The sequence below is a fragment of the Odocoileus virginianus genome, chromosome 6, assembly GCF_023699985.2.
Source record: "Odocoileus virginianus isolate 20LAN1187 ecotype Illinois chromosome 6, Ovbor_1.2, whole genome shotgun sequence".
Lineage (NCBI taxonomy): Eukaryota > Metazoa > Chordata > Mammalia > Artiodactyla > Cervidae > Odocoileus > Odocoileus virginianus.
In genome coordinates, this window is record NC_069679.1 from 11656355 (window position 1) to 11678742 (window position 22388).

The 22388-nt window shown below is 40.7% G+C and overlaps 1 protein-coding gene across 2 annotated transcripts in view; it reads left to right on the top strand.

Moving 5' to 3' along the window:
* The window catches only part of THSD4 (thrombospondin type 1 domain containing 4), a 624907-nt gene that overhangs the window by 403755 nt on the left and 198764 nt on the right, over window positions 1-22388 (top strand). The window contains exon 1 of one of the 2 annotated variants that reach the window (XM_070468753.1): window positions 564-1507. The exons of the other annotated variant lie outside the window; for it this stretch is intronic. Within the exon in view, the coding sequence (XP_070324854.1) occupies window positions 1436-1507 (72 nt within the window). The 5' untranslated portion in view covers window positions 564-1435. Of the gene's footprint in view, window positions 1-563; window positions 1508-22388 lie in introns of those variants that run through there. 2 annotated transcript variants of the gene reach the window in all.

A 22388-nucleotide genomic window follows, 5' to 3' on the forward strand; every position in this document is an offset into this window, starting at 1 on the left:
GCTTTTCAAGTGTTTATTAATTTACTTTCTGGGACTGAGTGCCAATATTTATCAGATCAAAGAGAGAGCCGCTGTCTTTAGCATTTACTGAGTATCAGGAGCGGTGCCAAGTTTTGAACCTAGATGACCTCATTGATAATCATCAGAACCAGCAGATGGCCTTTCCCCATTTGACCAGTGGAGCAGCTGGGGCTTACTGGGGTTACATACTCAGCCACAGACCCACAGCAAATTAGTAGTAGAATGAGGGTTTGACTTGACTTCCCCCTAATTCCAGGGACCGAGGTTGTTTCAACTGCACCATGCAGTCATCCTGTCCTCCACTTCATGATGGTTTAGTGGCTTCTTGTGCCCATTCTAAGCAGAATCTAATGTTTGGTGGGTTCTCAACCTCTTTTAAGTCATGAGCCTGCTTTTTCACGCTGAATTGGCTTATGATGTCTCAAGTGGACTGTAGGCTTTAGCATGACCTACTTCCCAACCTGTTTCTGTGCTCCTTCTTCCCAGAAGCCCCGCTTTGATGGTCAGTGTGATTCTGCCCAGAGGTATTTCTCTAAAACCATCTTGCTTTTGTGCACTGTGCCAGTGTCATATAATACCTGGGTTTCACTTGTTCTCACCTTACCGTCTATTTTTACATTGTCTGCAGTAATTCCTCAAGCTCTTGGTTAGGGACAGAGACCCAGTAAGGCAGCAAGAGGGTATTATAGTGACTTCCTCAGTTCCCATCTAGTCACGTCCTTATGTTAAGCATGTAAACACATAGCACTGTGTGATTTCTTTCCTCTTTAAGGTTGTCCTTGATAGCACAGCCTTTGACTGCCTAGATTTCTGCAGTCATCAAATCAGAACCAAAAGGGAATTAAGAGGTCATCCCAACCCTTGACTGTACCACTGAGACAACCAACTGAGGACCAGAGAGGGTTGGCAACTTTTCCAGGCACACACAGCCTATCAGCAGCACGACTGGGAAGGTGGTCTCTGGTCTCCCGGCTCCCAGTCTGGAGCTTATCCTGCTGCTGATCGCTGCCTCCTGCCTGCCTCAGTTGATGAAGCAGGGGCCCGTCCGCCTGCCTATGGAGTGCTTACCTTGGAGCCCTTTTCATGAATGAGACCAGATGCCGAACTCCACATTGATCATTTCTGTCCCTCCCCTTTCTGCCTTCTGTTAAAGGCAGCCCCCCAGCTCCCAGCTGGCTCCTGTCCCCTCCCCCAGCCGGGAGAAGTTATTACATGAAGAGATCAGCTTACCAGTTTTCTTCGGAGCAGAGGCTGAGCTGGGAGCTCCGGGCAGTACAGTGAGGGGAGCCGAGCGAACCAGTGCGGTGCCTAGCGGAACTCCGGGGCTGGAATCCCGAGACACAAGTGCATCTGCTAGCTGTTAGCACTTGGCAGACGGAGTTCTCCTCTAGGGTAGTTCTAACTTTGGGTAATAATGTTTGTCAGCTACCTGATATTAACATTGCTCCACGTTCAAACAGCAGTGTTAGCAAGACCTGGGGGAGAGGTAAGCCAAATAAAATATCTTGTCAGAAGTTGTATTTTTGTCAGCATTATATTTCCTCTTCTATCTACCAAGAAGGATCAGGCAAGGGGTTTTTATGGTGTGCAAAGAGTAATGCTTTATTTTGCTTTTTTTAGGCTTGCCTTGCCTTTTCTTATAGGAAGATTTCTTTGCTTCTTAAAAAATCTTGTAATTTCTGAAACCTTTTTCTGGTACAGTGGCCACACCAGGGGATTGGCATGGCCTTGGTGACAGATATCTGGAGCATGTACGTTTCTAATTCTGTTGTTGCCAAAAAAAAAAAAAAAAAGTACTTGTCAGATTCCAGTAGGGACTGTTACCTGTTGAGAATATTTCTCCAGTATTGCTTATGCAAGCTAGAGGAATTGCTTTTCTTTGCTGCTTTGCATTTCGTTTTTCTCCTCTTTAACTTTGATGTGCTTGGGGGAAAAAAATCTGTGCTTAACTTAGTATCATGAGTTTGAAGAAGGATAGTGGTATATAATAGGGCTTGGAGCGTCCTAGATTTGCCATAGATGGGAGGCATGTTTAAGACCCATGAGGATGATTTATTCTTATTGGCTTAGCTCATGTTTGCTGGATACATTTCTGAACATCAGAGGTGCCTGTAGGAGCCAGTTTTTGACACAGGCAGAGATTGGAAAGGATGATCATATGGGCTGGAGAGGGAAGCTCTTGGGTGTAGCCACCCTCACCTGCAAAGAAGCCTGCAACAAATTTACCTCATCCACTCCTTTTACTTCTTATTCTGATGGAAAGTCTTGGAGACTGAGGACTGAGTTATGAAAAGACAGCCTTTTTCCTGAATCCGTCTTCCCTTTGAAAAGCCAAGTGCAAACTGTATCTCCTAGAAATGCCACGGGGCCACTTCACAGCTCTGCCTTTTGTTAGCATTGCAGGGACAGAAAGAGCTCTGAAAGCCTCCCGTAAAGACTTTCCCTTTTCTAAGAGGAGTGGAAGGGAGCTGCTCCCAAATCCAGGCTGCAGGGCAAGCTGTGGTTGCAGCAGGCTCGTTACTCCGTTCAAAACAGACATGTGGCGCAGAGGCGTGTGGCCACGGGTCATTTGTCCTGGGCTTTTAGCCTGTTAGTTACCCGTGTCCTCTGCAAATATTTTCTGGGCCTGTGGGGTGGGGGGTGTGGATCGGAGGTAGGGGTCTTGAATGGGAGCTGGAGGAACTGAATTGGGTTAGTGATGCTGGAGGCTGAAAGCAGACAGACCATTGCCCTCTAGTTGCAGTTGAAGTTCGCAGCTTCCCTGTTGATTTTTCAATGTGGAGAGTAAATGACAAATGGGCCAGCCTGACTCAGCCTGGAGCACTTAAGCATGTGAGGGGAGAGCTCATATGGAAAATATTTCTATCACCGCTGCATGCGCATATGGTCTGGGGAGACCCCCGTACGGAGCAAATCACAGCGCTCCAGCAGCCCCTCAGTGGCGCGCCAATTACTCTTATTAACAGCGAGGCGAAGGGCAGGCTCCAGTTACCTGCACACAGCTGGCTCCCGGGGACCCTGCAACGCGTGGGCTTCGAGCCTTGTGTCACATTCGGAGAGGGCAGTGGCTCTGTTTCACTTTACAATCAGCACAGCAGATGAAAAATGAAAGGGGATTACACGGGCTCATCCACATCTTGACTCTGTTCCGACGGTGCTCAGCGTGCGGGTGAGGAAGGCAGGAGTTCTGTCTTTTGAGTTAAAGTGTGTGTGCTTAATAGTCAGAAAAACCAATCAGAGGTGATGAATGCCTGCTGTCTGTTCCTTTGTTCTAGCCTGCTATGCTAAATAAAGACCCTCCCGTGCCTTTTCCTCTTTTCCTTCTAGTTTTCCTTCCTTCCTTCTTTCCTTCCTTGTGTGCTGCTGCAAAATCTTGGCTCCATAACTACTATGCTCCTAGAAAACTGTACAGTTAGGATTCCTTTCCCCTTGTTGGAAATGAAACGATGAGGAAGGAACATAAGTATGAAATGCCCCTCCCCTCCTTAAACAGAATGTCATTTATACAGAGCTTTGGAGAATGTGACATTTCTTTATAAGAGCCTCTTGTTTTATGGCCATGTTACTTACAAAAGGCACCTGTAAACACGTGGCCTCATCCCTGTGTCACCCAGGTTTTCATTTTCTCGGCCAGCCAGTTTTCTTGCAGGTTTTGATTATCTTTCCTTTGGATGTTCATAAAAACACATGAGGAAAAGGAAGGAAGGGGAAGACAGTGTTATACGCCTCATGGTACTCTGCTGGCTGTGTTCTCAGTGTGGATGGACGCAGACTCTGGGCGGCAGCTCACAGACTCAGTTTTCTAGGGGGTGAGGTCCTGCCAGATCGCCAGTGGCTGGCAGGTGGTGGGAAGAGACGGTGTGGTTCAAAGCAAACCTTATTCAGTGTCCTGTTGCTGGCACTGTTGGCACTGGTGACTGTCAACCAAGGAGAGAACAACCCAGTATGAGGTCACTATGTGTTTGGAGAGCAAACACAGAGGAACACTGTTCCTTCTTTAATTTTCTGGTTGCAGGAGCATTAAATTAAGAACACCGAGGTCCCTAGAATGCCTTTGCCCTTGTCACAATAGAACAGCATTGGTACACAGCTTGCACAGACTGTGTACGTCTCTCGAAAGAATGTAAAGGACTGAGTCATGCTGGACTTTAGGTGCATTTGCAGTGGGAAACATGCTGGGATCCCAGTTTCTTTGCAGCATGCCACAGAATGGTGTGGGGGGAGGCCCCTGTGCATTCCCTGGGCTTGGACTTACCTCCTCAGATAAGACCAGTGTTGTTCTTTAGTCTCTCAGTAGAGTCCAACTCTTTGCATCCCCATGGACTGCAGCATGCCAGGCTTCCCTGTCCTTCAGGGAATGAAGACCTATGAGATACTGTTATATGTGGGGAGCGATGAGGAAGGAGCTAGAAACCTATATAGTCCTGTACACTGTGGTGAGACAAATTCTTAGAAGTGAATCAAAAATACATTTATTTCCATTTTGATGAAGCAATTTGGCAAAACTTATCAAAATTAAAAATAAATTTCTCAGGGTACTTCCCGGCAGTCCAGTGGTTAAGACTTCACCTTCCAATGTCGGGGGCGTGGGTTTAAACCCTGCTCAGGGAACTAAGATCTCATGTGGCCCATGACCAAAACACCAAAGCATAAAACAGAAGCAGTGTTGTAACAAATTCAATAAAGACTTGAAAGGTGGTCCACATTAAAAAAAAAAATCTACTAAAAATAAATATCTCAGCTGCTAACAGTTATGGGTCGTGCCTTTTAAAAGAGCAGATTATCCCCCCCAAAAAAATAAAAATAAAAGAGCAGATTTTATGGTATGTGAATACTATCTCAATTTTTTAAATTGAAAATAAGTAATAAATATCTCTTCGACTCAACTTTTCCATTTCTAATACTTTATCATATAGATTTACTCTGAATTTGCCCTCTAAACCACCTTCCATCATGTGGCTGTTACAGCAGCCTAAATGCCCCTCAATAGGGAACTAATGAGCCCAAAGTCCTGCGTGACTCACAGTCCTTTACATTCTCAGGGGATGCACCCAGCCCGTACAAGAGGACACCAGTGCTGTTCTTTGTGAAAGGACAAAGGCGTTCAAGGGCCTTAGTGTTCTTAGTGTGATGCTCCTGCAACCAGGAAAGGAAAGACAGAACAATCTTTCTCTGTGTTTGTTCTCCAGTCCATGCCCGGACCCCAGACTGGGTTGTTCTGTCCTTGGTTACAACCACCAAGACGTTCAGAAAGAACGGGGTACCTCTACATGCACTGATAGGAAATGACTCCCAGGATATGTAAGAAAAGAATGACGTATAAAGTGCTATCCTTTGTGTAACATGTGTTAATGTCTTTGTCCTTTCTCTCTCTGGGAGGATTTATGAGAAAATGGGGGAGAATATAGCCTGGCTAGGGAAGGATAGCTGGTGAAACTTACAAGTTATTATATGGTTTTAGTTCCTTTTGAATTGTGTGTAGTAAACATGTCTTACCTAGTTAAAGAATAATATTAAAATATATGATGTAATAATAAATCACTTGGTAATAAATAAAACATGTGATGTAACAGATAACATCCTCAGCAATTGCTCATAGCCCATGCTGAGGTAAAGTATACATGAGTTAGTAGGCGTAACACTGAAGTCAGTTCAGCTCAGTGATTCCTTTAGGGCTAAAATGATGTTCTTTAGCTGGCTCGTTCATTCATTTAAACACCTACTTATAACCCTCTGTTTTCTCATTTTTAAAATTCTTTTGAATTGGATGATAATTGCTTCACAATGTTGTGTTGATTCCTGCTGTGCAACATGAATCAGCCACAAGTATACCTATATCCCCTCCCTCTAGATTCTCCCTCCAAACCCCTTTCCACCCCACTAGGTTGTCACAGAGTGCCGAGTTGAGCCCCCTGTGTTATACAACAGCTTCCCACTGGCCATCTGTTTTCCATATGGTAATATATATATTTCAGTGCTACCCTCTCAGTTCATCCCACCCTCTCCTTCTCTGGCTGTGTCCACAAATCTGTTCTCTATACCTGCCTCTCTTCCTGCCCTGCAGGGTGGTTCATCAGTACCATTTTTCTAGATTCCATATGTATACTTTAATACACACAATATTTGTTTTTCTCTTTCTGACTTATTTCGTTCTGTATAACAAGCTCATGGTTCATCCACCTCAGTTCAACTGACTCAAATTTGTTCCTTTTTATGGCTGTGTAGTATTCCACTGTATACTTGTACCATAACTTCTTTATCCATTCACCTCCTGATGCACATCCAGGTTGCTTCCATGTCCTAGCTATTGTAAACAGTGTCGCAGTGAACATTGGGGAATGTTTTTTTTTTCCAGTCATGATTTTCTCAGGGTATTTGCCCAGTAGTGGTATTGCTGGGTCATAGAGTAGCTTTATTCCTAGTTCCTTGAGGACTCTTCATAGTGTTCTCCATAGTGGCTGTATCAATTTACATTCCCACCAACAGCACAAAAGGATTTCCTTTCCTCCACATCCTCTCCAGCATTTACTATTTGTAGATTTTCTTAAGTTTTACTTTTATTTTTGGCTGCACTGGGTCTTCGTTGCTTTGTGTGGGCTTTCTCTAGTTGCAGAGAACGGGGGCTACTCTAGTTGTATTGCATGGGCTTCTCATTGTGGTGGCTTCGCGTGTTGCAGAGCGTGGGCTGTAGGCACGTGGACTCAATAGCTGCAGCTCACAGGCTCTAGAGCCCAGTTGTTTTGGCACATGGGCTTAGTTACTCTACGGCAGGTGGGATCTTCCTGCACAAGGAGTTGAACTGGTGTCCCGTGCATTGCAAGACAGATCTTAACCACTGGACAACCAGGGAAGCCCTGTTTGTAGATTTTTTGATGTTGGTTCCATTCTGACCTGTGTGAGGTGATATCTCATTGTAGTTTTGATTTGCATTTCTCTAATAATAAGTGATGACACATTAGCTATGTTAAGGGGTGGTTGAAAGGATTTCCGCCGACCAGCAGACTCACAGATACGGGGGACAGACTAGTGGTTACAAGTGGTTACTAGTGGCAAGATAGCAATGTAGGATTAAGAGGTACAAACTACTATATAAAAAATAAATAAGCTATAAGGGTATATTGGAATAGCACAAGGAATATAGGCAATAACTATAAATGGAGTGTAACCTTTAAAAATCATGAATCTCTATGTGTTGTACACCTGAAATTTATATAATATATAAATGTAGCATTTATATAATATTGCAAATCAACTATTTCATTTTTCTAAAGGTTTAAAAAATGTGATAGTATGTGCATGGCTCTCAGCTTGATATGCCAGGCACAAAGTGAACAGCACTTATTGGCTATCACTGCAATTACTATGGCAAATGCTACACCTCAGTGCTGGAAAAAGGAAGACCAAAACTTAAAGTCTTTGTCTTGATGAGCTTATACTTTCAAAGGGGGACAGGGTGTAAACAGTTAATGATTATACAATAAGAAACTCTTTAATTGCAAGTGCAGAAGCAAAGAAGCAATGAAGTCTGCCTAAGAAAGTGAAGAAAGACTCCAGAAACAATGTCAGTTTGAAAAACTCAAAGGGTTGTGCATTGAGGGTCTTCAAGACAACCCCCAGATTCACCGATTCACAGTGATTCTTTAGCTCAGCATATAGTTGCACATACAGCTATGGGTTATCACAGTGACAGGATACAGAGCAAAGTCAACAAGGAAAAAGTGCATGGGATGAAGCTGGGGAGAAACCAGGAGGAGGCTCCCAAGGATCTTCTCCCAGTGGAGTCACACAGGCCCTACTTCATTCCCCCAGGAATGTGTTGTGACAACACTTGTGAAATACTGCCAACCAAGCAAGTTCGTAGAGACTCAGCACCTCGGGTTTTTGCTGGGGGCTGGCCACACAGGCACTCTCTGCCTGCCGTGTACCAACATTACACACTCCCAAAGGGAAACCTCTCTTCAGCATAAACCATATCGTTCACATAGTATACGCAAGTGAGCCACTCCTACCGCTTCTGGGGATGGTGAGCACTGTTCCAATATCTAAGTTCCCAGACGCTAGCCAATGGCCAACCTCATAAGCAGATGTTTTTAAAGAATAGTCAGGTCTGCTGTGTTTACTCCTCTGCAGAGATAGGGAGGCATCTTAAAGGGAAAAACAGGGAAGGAGGATGTTCTTGGCAGAGGGAAAACATCTATAGAGTCACAGAAATAAGAAAGAACTTAACATATTCTGGAAACAGTTCAGATTACAAAATGTGAGGAATGTGTCAGGAGATTTGTCAGTCACCTGGATCCCAAGGGTTGGAGTTTTCTGTGCCTTTGGAAGGTCCAGAAATTCCGTAAAAAAGAATTGAAATCTAATTGCTTTACGGTGTTTTGCTAGGTTCCACTATGCATTGAAGTGAATCAGTTACGTGTATACATACATTCCCTCTCTCTTGGACATCTGTCCCTACAGTTTTAAGATTATATTTTTATGACACATCATCTTGGCTACCATTGTATAATATTTTCTTGGTCATAGGTTATTGAAATTATTTTCCAAGGATTAAAATAAATGAAATCTGAAGATAGCAGTGACTGCCTTTATAAGAAGGTCACCATCATTATTAATACCTGAAGTATTATTTGTGGCAAATAGGAATGAAGGATCAGTGCAATACCCTGAGGGACTGATTCTTTGTGCATAATTCTCAGTGGCTCCACCTTTTTCTCTTTCTTATGAATAAAATAAAAAATAAACTATGTGGAACTGATTTGATAGTGCAAGACCTGAGTTTGAGCCTTAGGTCTACCATGTCTAGCCATATGACTTTTGGCAGGTTTTTTTTATTGGAGGGTAATTGCTCTATAATGTTGTATTGGTCTCTGCCATAGAATAATGTGCATCAGCCGTAAGCATATATATGTATATATACAAATAAGTCCCCTCCTTCTTGAGTCTCCCACTCTAGGTATCACAGCACCAGGCTGAGCTCCTTTGGTATACAGCAGCTGCCCACTGAGCTACCTATTTTACACGTGGTAATATATATTTCAATGCTACGCTCTGAATTTGTCCCACCCACTCCTTCCTCTGCTGTATCCACAAGTCCATTCTTTATGTCTGCATCTCTGATCCTGCCCTGCAAATAAGTTCATCAGTACCATTTTTCTAGATTCCAGATATATATTTTTTCCTTTCATTATGAAAACTTACTGTTGTAAAAACAAATTCAAGCGATAAAGAAATGCAAAGAATGAAAAATTAAAGGTTCCTCTTTACTTTCACTCACTCCCAATTTCTCTTCCCTCCCCTAATGAAACCATCAATAACGATTTGGCCTCTGTCCTTCAAGAACCACTCCTACGCATTTACAAGCATAAGGATGTGTACATATGCCTAAGACATGCAGACAATGAGTTTTGCTTCTTTTCTGAGACCTGGTGCCTCTTGTTTCTACCTTTTGTCTAATGCAATTGCTAGGATTCCCAGGATACAGTGTCGAATTAGCACAATGAAAATGAACATTCTTGTCCTCTTCTGGACTTAAATGGGAAAGTTTGTAATATTTCGTCACTAAGTGTGATGCCTGCCAGGTGTTTTAAGTAGATAAATTTTATCTAGTTATAATTTCCTTTCTATGTTTTTATAGAAAATGGTTGTTAAATTTTTATCTAACTCTATTTACCTTCATAAAATGATATGATATAATCTTTTCATCTACTTAAGGAATTATATTAATAGAATTTTTAATGTTGGATTCTCTTTGCATTCTTAGAACTTAACTTTCTTAATCATAGTGATTTATTCATTGTTTGCTAATGGATTTTATTTGTGAATATTTTATTTTAAAATTTGTCTTTTTTTAAAAAATGAGTACTGTTGATTCATGGGAGTCTTTTATTGGGCTAGAGTGGGTTTTACTAGTTTTGTAAAGTACATTCAAAAGTTTCTCATACTTTAGTGTGCTTTGAAATAGTTTAAACAACAGAGGAATTAGCCTTTTCTTGAAACTCCATTGAACTCAGTCATATAACCAACTCTTTTATGGAGTGGTAGTCTTTGAGTACCTTTTTTCCTTCTCTTCTGTTTCTAAAATATGCATAATATTTAGTATATTACAATATATATATATATATATACTATATAAGCAAGTCATAAAGCAAAATAATAAAACAATCACCTAAGAGCCCACCACCCAACTAAAGAAATAAAACATTTTCAGCACTGTATGTTGCTCCCAGGTATGGCCTCCTCACTTCTCTCCCTCAGAGAGAAACATCATTCTGAATTTTATCATTGTAATTTCTTTGCTTTTTTAGAAATAATACATACATATGTATGTATCTCTAACGAATATATTTGTTTGATTTTGTTTGGTTTTGAGTTACAAAGACACGCTATCTTGATTTTTTTTTAACTCAAATTGATTTTTTGTCAACAGGAGAGTGCATGTATCCATGGTTCATTCATTTTTGCTGCTACATAGTATCCTTCTGTGTGAATATACCATATTTTTAACTGTTGATAGATCTGGAGTATGAACATTTTGAAACATATCTTCACATATATGTGCAAGGATTCCTTTAGGGCTGGAGTTGAGTTACTGGGTCATAGAATATGTGTTTGTTTAACTCTACAATATGATGTCAAATTGATTTCTTTTTTAAGATTTTATTGATTTTATTTTTGGCAGTGCTGGGTCTTTGCTGCTACACAGGCTCTTCACTAGTTGCAGTGAGCTGGGGCTACTCTTCAGTTCTCATTGCAGAGCGAGGGTTCGGGATGCCGGGGCTTCTGCAGTTGCAGCTCCCAGGTTCTAGAGCACAGGCTCAATAGTTGTGGCGCACTGGCTTAGCTGCTCCAGGGCATGTGGGATCTTCCTGGATCAGGGATCGAACCCTTGTCTCCTGCATTAGCAGGCAGATCCTTTACCACTGAGCCACCAGGGAAGCCCTGTCAAATTGATTTCTAAAGGGTTGCATCACTTTTCACTTCCACTAGCAGTGTTTAAGAGTTCTCAATTATCTATCTCCGTGTCAATGGTTGGCATTATCAGACAGGCTAATTCTTGCTGATAACAGTAGGTATAAAATGTTATTAGCCTATGTGAACTGACACTTCTCTGATCACTAACTCTTGCAATATAGAATAATTTTTACATGTATACTAGTTATTCATGTTTTCTCTTCCATGAAATGCCTGTTCATGACTATTTTGTGATTTTAAATTTGGTTCTTCTTTTTTTCATCACTGATTTCAGTGTTCTTTATATATTTTCGGTATGAATCCTTTGCTTGTTATTCCATGACTGTTTTCTCCAGTTTGTGCCTTGCATTTAAATGCTTATAGTCTTTTGATAAACAGAAATCTTCCGTTTTAGTCTATTTGAATTTATCAGTTTTATTTTGTTGGGTTACATCTTTGTCATGTTTAAGAAATTTTTAATCCCAAGTTTATGGAGATATTTTCCCAAGTTCTTTTCTAAAATTATTGGAGTTTTGCATTTCACTTTTATGTCTTTAATACTTGCAATTGATTCATCTGCTTAATGTGAATAAGGGATATAGTTTCATTTTTTCCCATATTGGTAATAAATGATTGCACAACCATTTATTGAAGTCTCTCTTATTCTTACTTTGTAGTGTGTCTTAGCTATTCTTAGATATTCTTTATGAAATTTGAAGTTAAATCTTAATTTTCTTTGAAAAATCCTTTAGGAAATTTTAGCAGAACAATATTGAATCTGTGGATCAATATAAGAGCACTAACATCATCCCAATATTGAATCCTTATATCCATGAGCATACTCTAAGCCTTACATTTCCTTAGGTCTTCTTTGAATTTTTTCAATAAGGTGTTATAACTTTATATAAAGGTCTTGCACACTTTTAAGTTTAGATTTATTCCTAGCTACCTTATTATAGTTTTGTTATTGCAAATTATTTAGTTTTTAATTTTTTTTTTGCTAATGCCTAGAAATGCAAATGATCTTATGCCAAAGCAACTTGCTAAACCCTCTTATTAATTTAAGTCAATTATGTGTAAGAACATCTATGATTTCTAAGTACATAATCATGTCATCTGCGAATGACTGAATAATGACCACTTGTTTTTTTTCTCCTTTTTCAATTATTTTACATTTTATTTCTATTTATTTTTATTGCACTTACTAGAACCTCCAATATTATGTTGAATAGAGTTCACGTTATTTTGTTCCTTATTTAATGGGAATGCTTCTAACATTTTGCAATTAAAAATGAAGTTTGTTCAAAGTGTTTGGTTGTATCAGGTTGATAAATTCTCTTTATCAAAGTAAGGGATTCTTACTTTGATCATGAATAGGTATTGAATTTTACCTAAGACATTGCCTCTGTCTCTTGAAATGATCATGTGGTTTTCCTTCTTTAATCTGTCTATTGCAGAAATAGACATTATAATGTTAAGCCATCCTTCCATTCCAGGGATAAATCCTACTTTGTTATGATATATTTTGATTTTTATTAAATTAATTCTGCATGTGACTATTTTGTCCAGAGGATTTTTAAGAGTCTGTTTCCATGAGTGAACTATTAACTCTTCTTTCTTACACTATCCTTTCTGGTTTGTTTTAAGGCTATGCTAACCTCATAAATTCACTTCAGAAGTATTTCCTTTTTTCTGGAAATGTTTTAATGAAATTATTATAATCTCTTTATAGAAAGTCACATGAAAAAATGGGCTTGGTTTGGTGTGGTGGTTTGTCTTGTTTTTTCCTGAGGGGAAATTGTAAACCACTGGTTCAATGTGTTGAATAGTTATAGGAAAATTAAAGCTTCCTGTTTCTTCTTGGATACTGTTTGAAAGTTATGTATGTCTAGGCATTTGTCCATTTCATTTACATTTTCTACCTTTTTAGCATAAATATGTTCATTATATCCTCTAATTATCTTTTCAGATGTTGCCGACGTCCCTAGTTTTTCCTCGCTTTTTCCTTTATGACTTCTATTTTATTGACCATACTCAGGAGAAGTCTGTCAAATTTATCAATCTTCATGAAAAATCAGCTTCTGGCTTTGTTGAGCCTCTGCACTTAAGCTTTGTTTTCTATTCGATTAATCCTGCTGTTCTTTTTACTTCTACCTTCTTTGAATTTATTCATTTGATTTTTCTCCTTTAAATAATTTAACTCCTTAAATTTATGGTTAGCTCATTAATTTTCAGCCTTTAACCTGTTCTAATATAAGCATTAAAAATGGTTTTTTTTCCCTTGAAATATCACTTTTGTTGCATTCTTAACTTTTGGTATATAGTATTTTTATTATTTATTTAATGTGGTTTTTAAAACTGCCATTATGATATTTTTTGGCCCATACATTATATCATATTTTCAAAAGTACTGGGCTTCTCTGGTGGCCCAGATAGTAAAGAACCTGTCTTCTGTCTGGGGTCGGGGGTCGGGAAGATCTCCTGGAGGAGGGAATGGCTACCCACTCCAGTATTTTTGTCTGGAGAATTTCATGCACCGAGGAGCCCGGCAGGCTACAGTCCATGGGGTTGCAAAGAGTTGGACACAACTGAACCCACTTTTCAAAAGTATGGCCCAAGTTCTTTTCTAACTTGATTGCCTTATGGTCAGACACGACTGAGCGACTGAACTGAACTGAACTGATGGTCAGAGAATGGGGTATCTGTAATGCTTATCCTTTTAAATTAGTTGAAACTTGCTTTATGGCCTAGTATATGGACAGACTTTGTAAACATTTTGAGTGTGCTTGAAGAGAATATTCATTTTTGGTATTAATAACTGGGTATGGGACTTCTTATGTAGTTATTCGATCAAGATTGTAGATAGAATTTTTCAAGTCTGTGTTTTTGCCAATGTTTGTCTGTTTTGTCTATCAATATTTGAGAGAGACATGCTGAAATCTCCCACCAGCTGCACTGCTGGCCGATGGAGGAGATGAGGCATGACTAATCTCGCTGCTTTTTGAGCAGTCCTGTCCTTAATATTAATGACCACTCTTGCTAAATAGCCTCTCCTGTTCATTGTACCTGTGGTTTCTGTGTTTAGAATTTTTTCCATCCCTGTGGTAGTTTGTTTTAGTAGTTTTTTCTGCTGTGATTTTTTTGCCAACATAAACTTTCTAATATTCAGAAATTCCTCAAAAATGTTTTATCTGTTGATTGTATCCTTCCTTCTTTTATAGTTGCTTTTATAACATATATATGTTTTCTGCCATTTGAATGAAATTTGTGGAAGAAAAGAGAAAAACAAGTACTTTTGCTCAGTCTACCATCTTGACCTTTGACAGATACATTTTTATCCTTTCTTCTTTTCTTCCTTTTCCTTTTTCTCCAAACATTTGTTTGTAGGACAAAGACTTTTTCTAGACCTCTGTTTCCTCATCTATAAAATGGGGATGATAGTAATATTCATCTCAATGCCATTGTTGCTGCTGCTGCTGCGAAGTCGCCTCAGTCGTGTCCGACTGTGCAACCCCATAGACAGCAGCCCACCAGGCTTCTCCATCCCTGGGATTCTCCAGGCCAGAATACTGGAGTGGGTTGCCATTTCCTTCTCCAAAAAAGTTGTACAGGGACCTACAATTCCCAGGAACATTAATAAGATAATGTCAATGTAAGTGCTTTGCAAACTGTAAAGATCTATACCAATAGGAATATGCTTTGCAAATTGTAAAGATCTATACAAATAGGAATATGGCCTTTACACCTTTCAACTTTCCTTTTATATAGCTCATGTAAAGCAGCTCAGCTACATTAGAGAAGAGTGATTAATCATGGTTGGCATATCATGAGAGACCCAAACAAAATTTTAGTAGCTACTTTTTGAGAAAATTACTTGCCAAGAAACTGTTGGGTGCCTTAACAGAAAGTCACAAATTTTATAAATGGAAATATTTATTTAGTCTAGATGCTAATGCCATGGTGGTGTCTTATTCCCCTATTATACTGTATTGTTGGCATGCATACTCAAATTAGTTATTTCTCCTTTAAAAAAGAATTTTTAACTTATTTGCTGATTCAGCATATTACATAAATTTATTTACTTTAGCTTAGAAAATTAATTTGAACTGACAGAAAGAATGCTAAATTTTCAACCGAGGCATATTTAAAAGACAGAATGAGTAATTGATGTAAAAGACCAAGTGATTTGTATTAGAATGTACTGAAATCTGCCTATCTACACTTTTTTTCACATTCCTACACTGCACCAATGCAAAAATAAGCAATTCTCAATTAAATCCCACAGCTCTATATTGAGTGCTATTTTGTGTATGAGGTTTGTGCTAAGTGTTCTGGGATTCCTAAGGAGATAAGAACCACCCCACCTCCACTGTCCTCTAAAGGTGAACAAGTGGGTTAGTTAAAGGAAACATGTAAAGTACTCTAATAAACATATCACACCCTATTGTGAGGATCAGGGACAGTCTTACGGAAAAAATAGTATTTGAGATGTGATTGAAGAATGCTTAGGCATTTTATGGACAGATAGTGAAGGAAGCCATGCCAAGCCTCAGGAACAGTATGAATAAAGAAAGGTATTAAATTGAAAACTATAAAGGTATATTTAGATAATGGCAAATAATTCTTTCTTTTTTTTTTTTTCTTGACCAAAACATTAAGTACATGCATGTAGTGGGAGATAATGCATGCAAGACAGCTTGGGGACGTATTATACACAATACAATTCCAGCCTTTAGAGAAAGGATCGAAGCTTTGTTTGTGGTCAAATATTCCAATTTTTGTAAATGTTCCATGGAAGCTTGTAAAGATAGACTTTACATTTTTATTAAAAATATAAATGTATATGTGTGCATTCCTCCATGTAATAATTATATCATTCCTTTCTTCTGTGTGGCTATGTTCTTATATTTCTTAAGTTTTACTAGAAATAAGTGAAACTAATTTATTAAATATGTTCCAACTTTTAAATTCTCTGAATCTAGAGTTGACCAATAAACTGCAAATGCACATTGGGAAGCCCTGAATAGTGTTCCTGTCTTTAGTAGAATGGAGAAGACCCATGGGCTTTGAGGCACACAAGCCTGAACTTGAATCTCCAGTCCTGCACGTTCTTAATTAGGCAGGGTCGGTTACTTCCCTAAGCATCATTGCTCTCATCTTTAAAATGGGGAAGGACTTCCCTGGTAGTCTTGGGGTTAAAAGTCGACCTGCCAGTACAGGGCACACAGGTTTGATCCCTGGTCTAGGAAGATTCCACGTGCTGCAGGGCAACTAACCCCACGCCACAGGGCAGCTAACCCACGTGCCGCAACTGCTGAGCTCGCGCACCTACTGCCTATGCTGCGCAACAAGAGAAGCCACGGTAATGAGAATCCTGCACACTGCAACTAGAGAGTAACCCCGGCTAGCTGCAAGTAAAGAAGGCCTAGGCACACCAGTGAAGACCCAGTGCAGCCGAAAATAAATGAATAAATAAATATTTAAAAAATGAAAGTAAAAAAATAAGATGTAACATTTAAAAAAAATAAAATGGGGAGGGTCATGTCAACATTATAGAGTTTTAGTAAAGATTTTTTTTTTTTCACTCTGTATAATAGGCTCTAGGTTCATCCACCTCATCAGAACTGACTCAAATGCAGTTTTTTTTTTCCCATTTATTTTTATTAGTTGGAGGCTAATTACATCAATGATTTAAAGTAAAGATGTTTAAATCTTAGTTGCGGCATGCAGGATCTTTGTTGCGTCCGGCAGGATCTTTCACTGTGTTGCATTGACTCTCTAGTTGTGCCAGGAGATCTCAGTAGTTGCAGCGCACAGGCCTAGTTGCTCCACAGCATGTAGGATCTTTGTTCACCAGGGATTGAACCCTCGTATTCTGCTTCGAGAGGCAGATTCTTAACGACTGGTCTATCAGGGAAGTCCCTAGTGAAGATTAAGGAGGTAATTTCCATGAAGTGTTTGGTACCCAACAGAGGCATGATGGATGACAGCTATACTGGTTGTAGAGTCTAATGGAAAAAGATTCTTCAGTAAAGCTTCAAGGAGATATTTATCAAATTAAGCAGAATATAAAGTGAGAGGAAGAGGATATAGATTGGCAGGGAGCATCTAAGGGAAGAAAAGAAAGAAGGTCCTAGAGAGGGGAGGTTTGTGGTCATGATACCACAATGTGGCTCCAAGTTTCTCAACCAGATATTATGGAGGCAAAGGCTCTGAGTAGGGGAGAAAAGAAGAAAACATCCAGCATACTTTAAAATGGGAGGGTCGGAATGGCCCACTACAAGAGGAGAAAGAGCAAAACCAGGATTCTTAAAGCTAGAACAAGTCAACCACACCTTCCTCGTGGGTGAAGAAAGGGACTGGGAGGTCACTGTGGTTTTCCTGGCAAAAGGGTGAATAACAAACACGCTGTCTTCTCTAGAGCCAAGAAGTGGTGTTAAATACCAAATTCCAATCTCTTGAGTCATTATTTGAGAAGGAACCTTAAGATAATCTAGTCTAACCCATTAATTTTGAAAAGGAGGAAAAAGAATCTTTTAAGAGGTTATATGGCTTGCCCAAGACCACACAGTTGCTCAACCCAGAGCTGGAGGGCGAGTGGTCTAGAAGCAATAAAATCACCATGGGCCTAGTTGTAGCATTTGAAACCTTTGGGTGAGTAAAAGCTTAGGGGTAACTTCAAAGAGAGTGGTTGTGGCTTTAAATCTTTTTGGCAGCAGCAGTTAAACCAGATTCATTAAATGTGTTCAATGCTATTTGTAAGAGACCTCAGCTGTATACAGTTTGTTCCCCAAGTATGCTGACCCACAGGACGGTTAGATTTGTGCAGCAGCCTTCTGAGTCTGTAGGAAGGTGGCCAGGAGGGAGGGGGAAAAGGTGGAACCTAGACTTCCACTGTACTCAGCAACAGATTCTTTTTTCTTTTTTTCCCTTTGATACATTTTTTAATTTATTTATTTTTAATTGGAGGATAATTGCTTTACAGTATTGTATTGGTTTCTACCATACAGCAATGTGAATCAGACATACATATTCATATGTCCCCTCCCTGTTTGAACCTCCCTCCTACCTCCCACCCCATCCCAAACCTCACAGAACACTGGGTTGAGCTCCCTGTGTCTTACAGTGAATTTCCACTGGCTCTCTATTTTGCATATAATAATGTATAGGTTTCCATGCTCCTCTCTTAATTCATCCAACCCTCTCCTTCTCCCACTGCGTCCACAAGCCTGTTCTCTATGTCTGTATCTCCACTGCTGCCCTGCAAGTAGGTTCATCAGTACCATCTTTCTAGATTCCATGTATATGCATTAATATATGAAATGTGTTTTTCCTCTTTCTGACTTATTTCTTACTCATGTAATAGGATCTCAGTTCATCCACCTCTTAGAGTTGACTCAAATGCATTTCTTTTTATGGCTGAGCAATATTCCATTATATATATGTACCACAGCGTCTTTATCCATTCATCTGTCAATGGACATCTAGAGCAACACACTCTCTTTGGAAGGCCTGCTATGTGCCAGGCACTGTTCTAAGTGGTTGGCATACATCAGCGAGTCAACCAGATAAAGGTGTTGACCTCACATTCTAGTTTTCTTTCTCTGAAAAGCAGAGCCTGAATGTGGTGCCGTGTCTGTTTCATCACACCTTCCCCTCCCTGCCCATTCCCAGTTTCACCACTTCTGTGACACCCTAGCACACCATCTCTGGCCTAGAGTTCCCTCTGCTTTGGCACATAACATATCATCAAGCCTTGGATCTGGTTTGATCCCCCATGAGCATCTGATCTTGGGGTGAGCCTGAAAGCACTGGAGACTGGGAAACCATCTCTACATCCTGCATCATCCTACAGTCCACAGTGCTGGATCTCAGTTGCATGCAGGTGGCATACTTTGATAGAACCTTCTTGTAAGACAGACTGAAGCAGAGTAGCTGTGTCACGACCCTTTGGAGATCAAAGGTCAGGAGAGTCTGGCTGGAGGACCCACTTGCAATGCTACTCCAGGAATCTTTCCTGTGAGCCTCAGGTAATGAAGACCCACTTAGTGCCCTAGAGGCAGCTCCTTTGGAACCATATGCTCTAAATGCTCTGGAAAACCCATTCAAAGGGAACTGAAATCCCAAATACCACTGAAAACATCTTAGAACTATGAGTAAGCACTATGGGATTGTCGGATGAAAGGGGCCCTCTAATCATGAAGCAGTTTGATGATAAACAGAATTCTGAGTCAAGACTTGAAGTCAGATATACACCATAATGGTTAAGCCAAATAACACTTGCTCATTTTGGCTCTTGTTCCTGAGAAGCAAAGCACACTGAAATAGAAAGACAATAAAAAGTTTTTATAAAGGGCCACTTATTTTTATTGGGTTCAAATAACCCAATTCTAAGTACTTACATGGCCTCTGATTTCCATGTTTCATAGCATGTCTGTCAGTAACCTCAGTAGAGATGGCTTTGTCTGGCCTCAAAGAAGGTTGTTATCCAACCAGGGCTTTCTTCTTCCCAGTTGCTATTTCCATCTCCCATAAATGTATCCAACTGATGAGTAAAGTCTTAAGCCCCTGTGGCAAATGGGTATCCCCAGTCCGGCCATGCATGAGCCTCCGGGGCTGTAGTTTCACTTGCAAATCTAAGGCAGCCCTGACTTGTTAGTGAGGGGATGTGTTGGAAGTGATGGGAGAGATCTTATCACTCTAGTTTCTGCTCCAGGGGACTCTCTTGCAAATTTAATTGCAAACAAACATTGAATTTGAAGAGGGAACAGCAGGCAGATGTTCCTGGGACGTGAATGAACCTCTGAGACCACAGGATATAAATTACAGGACTACAGTAACAAGAGGAAAAACATCATCCTGGAATTTCTTGACAAGGGAAGAAAAGCAAAGGCGTCATTAAGGTTTAGATATTCTAAGCCAGCTTCCGAGGTGCTCAGGACACAAGTCTGACAATGGCAGATAGAAGTCACTCTTTCTGGCCACATAAAGGACTCAGTCCTCTGCTTTCCCAAGGGCACTAGAATGGAAGCAAAGCAAAGACCCAAAAAGGCTCCTCAAGCACATTTGGCCCAGTGCCCCTTGAATTTTAGTTATGGGAAATCTGAGGTCCAGGGAGAGGAATAAGTTGATAAGGTCACAGCTAGTACTTGAAGGAAAGTAACGAGTAAGCCATTTTATTTGGTTTTGCTTTAGAAAAAAATTTTTTGTTGAAATTTAATAGTGGATTCAATTACCCTTCAGGCATGGTTATTCTGTAACAGTGCAGTTTGAATATTATGTGTGTGTTCTCTTTATAAGAATTTAATCAAATAAAAATACATACTAGTTTTGATGAAGCCATGGGTAAAAATACCCACTTTCTGAATCAAAATACCCTCTTTGTGAGTGTTGAGAAGTTCATGGTCAGAAGTGTCCACGCATTTCTTTTATTCGGAGTCGGCCAATAGATCCCAACACCAGTGTTGTGGGATTGCTCAGGTGCTCAGACCAGCATAAAGTGATTATTGCCCCATTTTTAGATGAACTAGACAGATAAGGGAGATACTGACTGTAACTTGTTAAAGGCTATAGGATTCCTCTCACTTCCTCAGCCACGCTGGGTGATACCATCCCTCCCTGAGTTTCTCTAGTATAGACTCTCATCTCTCAGACCCTTTTGCTCCATAATCCCCCATCCCTTCCTACACTGTAACCAGATTTTGTGGGTTATAATTGACTCACTGTGCCTCTAGAGAGCCCTGTCATTTCTTCTCTTGTCTATGATCTTAGCTCTTAGGAGCTTCCCTGCTGGCTCAGATGGTGAAGAATCTGCTTGCAATGCAGGAGAATCAGGTTCGATCCCTCAGTCAGGAAGATCCCCTGGAGAAGGGAATGGCTACCCACTCCTGGAGAATCCCACAGAGAGAGGAGCCTGATGAGCTACAGTCCACAGGGTTGCAAAGAGTTGGACACGACTGAGAGACTAACACTTTCACTTTTTTTCTTAGCTCTTGGGCCTCCCTTCCCCCCTCCCCATGCCATTCCCACTTCTTTGGTCATCACATGGACAGACAGGATGCAGACCCTGGCTCTTCTCTCTTCAGGGCCACCTCCTATCTTCTAACCCTGCAGGCTTCTACAGAACAGACTAGGATACTCTGACCAACAGTTCACCCAAGAGCACTGTGACTTTCTTTCTCCCTAAAAAGTGAAACTCATGGAGGTATGGCATATTTTATGTCAAGGAACCTTAGAACCGGAGGGGACCAATAGGTCAGCTTCCCAGCTGACTCAGCAGTAAAGAATCCGCCTGCAATGCAGGAGACACAGATTTCACCCCTGGGTTGGGAAGATCCCCTGGAAAAGGAAATGGTTACCTGCTCCAGTATTCTTGCCTGGAGAATTCCATGAGGAGAAGAGCCTAGCAGGCCACAGTCCATGGGGTGGCAAAGAGTTGGACACGACTTAGTGACTAATAACAACACAACCCTTGTTAGAGATTAGGCATCAGCATGCCAGGTAAAATAACTGGCTTCACTGCACGGCACTTCATGCAGTAGTGCTAAATGTTCGCTCTATCAAGGGGACCCTTCACCCAGAGCAGTGAGCAGGTTGCCAGTGACCATGTGAAACTGCCCTTGGCTGTGCTGGACATCCTTCTGAGAGGCAACATGTGACAGTCATCATTGTGTTTAGTGAATTTCCCTAGATCTCAGAACATCGAGGTCTTGGTTTGGGTTCGCCCAGACGCAGACACTGAGCCAAAGATCCCAGTGTACGTGGTTCATTTTACAGCTGGCCACAGGATGCCCCCGTAGCGGGAGGGGAAGGATGGTGTGGAGGAAAGCACTCAGCACGTGTGTGTTGTCGAGTTGGTGACCGTATGGGCTCCTGGGGCTCCATCTGTATGGGGAACTCTGAGAGTCAGTGTAGCACCGACCTCAGAATTATTCAGCAGAGGAGCAAGGAAGCTGCTGTATCTGCCCACCAACTCGCAAGAGGAAGCTGCATCAGCTATCAGAAGGAGGAATGTCAGGACACCTGATCTGTGTGTATGTTTGACTTACAAACACTGATTTTGATGACCCGTCATCCTTGCATCTCAGTCTTGGCAATTGGAAGCTCAGAACCAATTTATAGACCACCCAAGATTCAGGAGCCTTTTCGTGGGACTTTCCGGTGGTCCAGTGGTTAAGAATCCACACTTGCACTACAGACGGTACAATTCAATCTGTGATCAGGGGACTAAGCTCCTATATATTTCCATATGGGATGCAGGCAAAAGAGAAAAAAAGAAAAAAGGGACCCTTTTCTTAACATAGAAAATAGACAAATAAATTAAAGTTAAGTACTAGCAGAAGCACCCTCCAGACTTTAATAGCTGTGATCTTACCTCTTCTTTTTTTTCAGTCTAATATTTAAAACATTTCCTC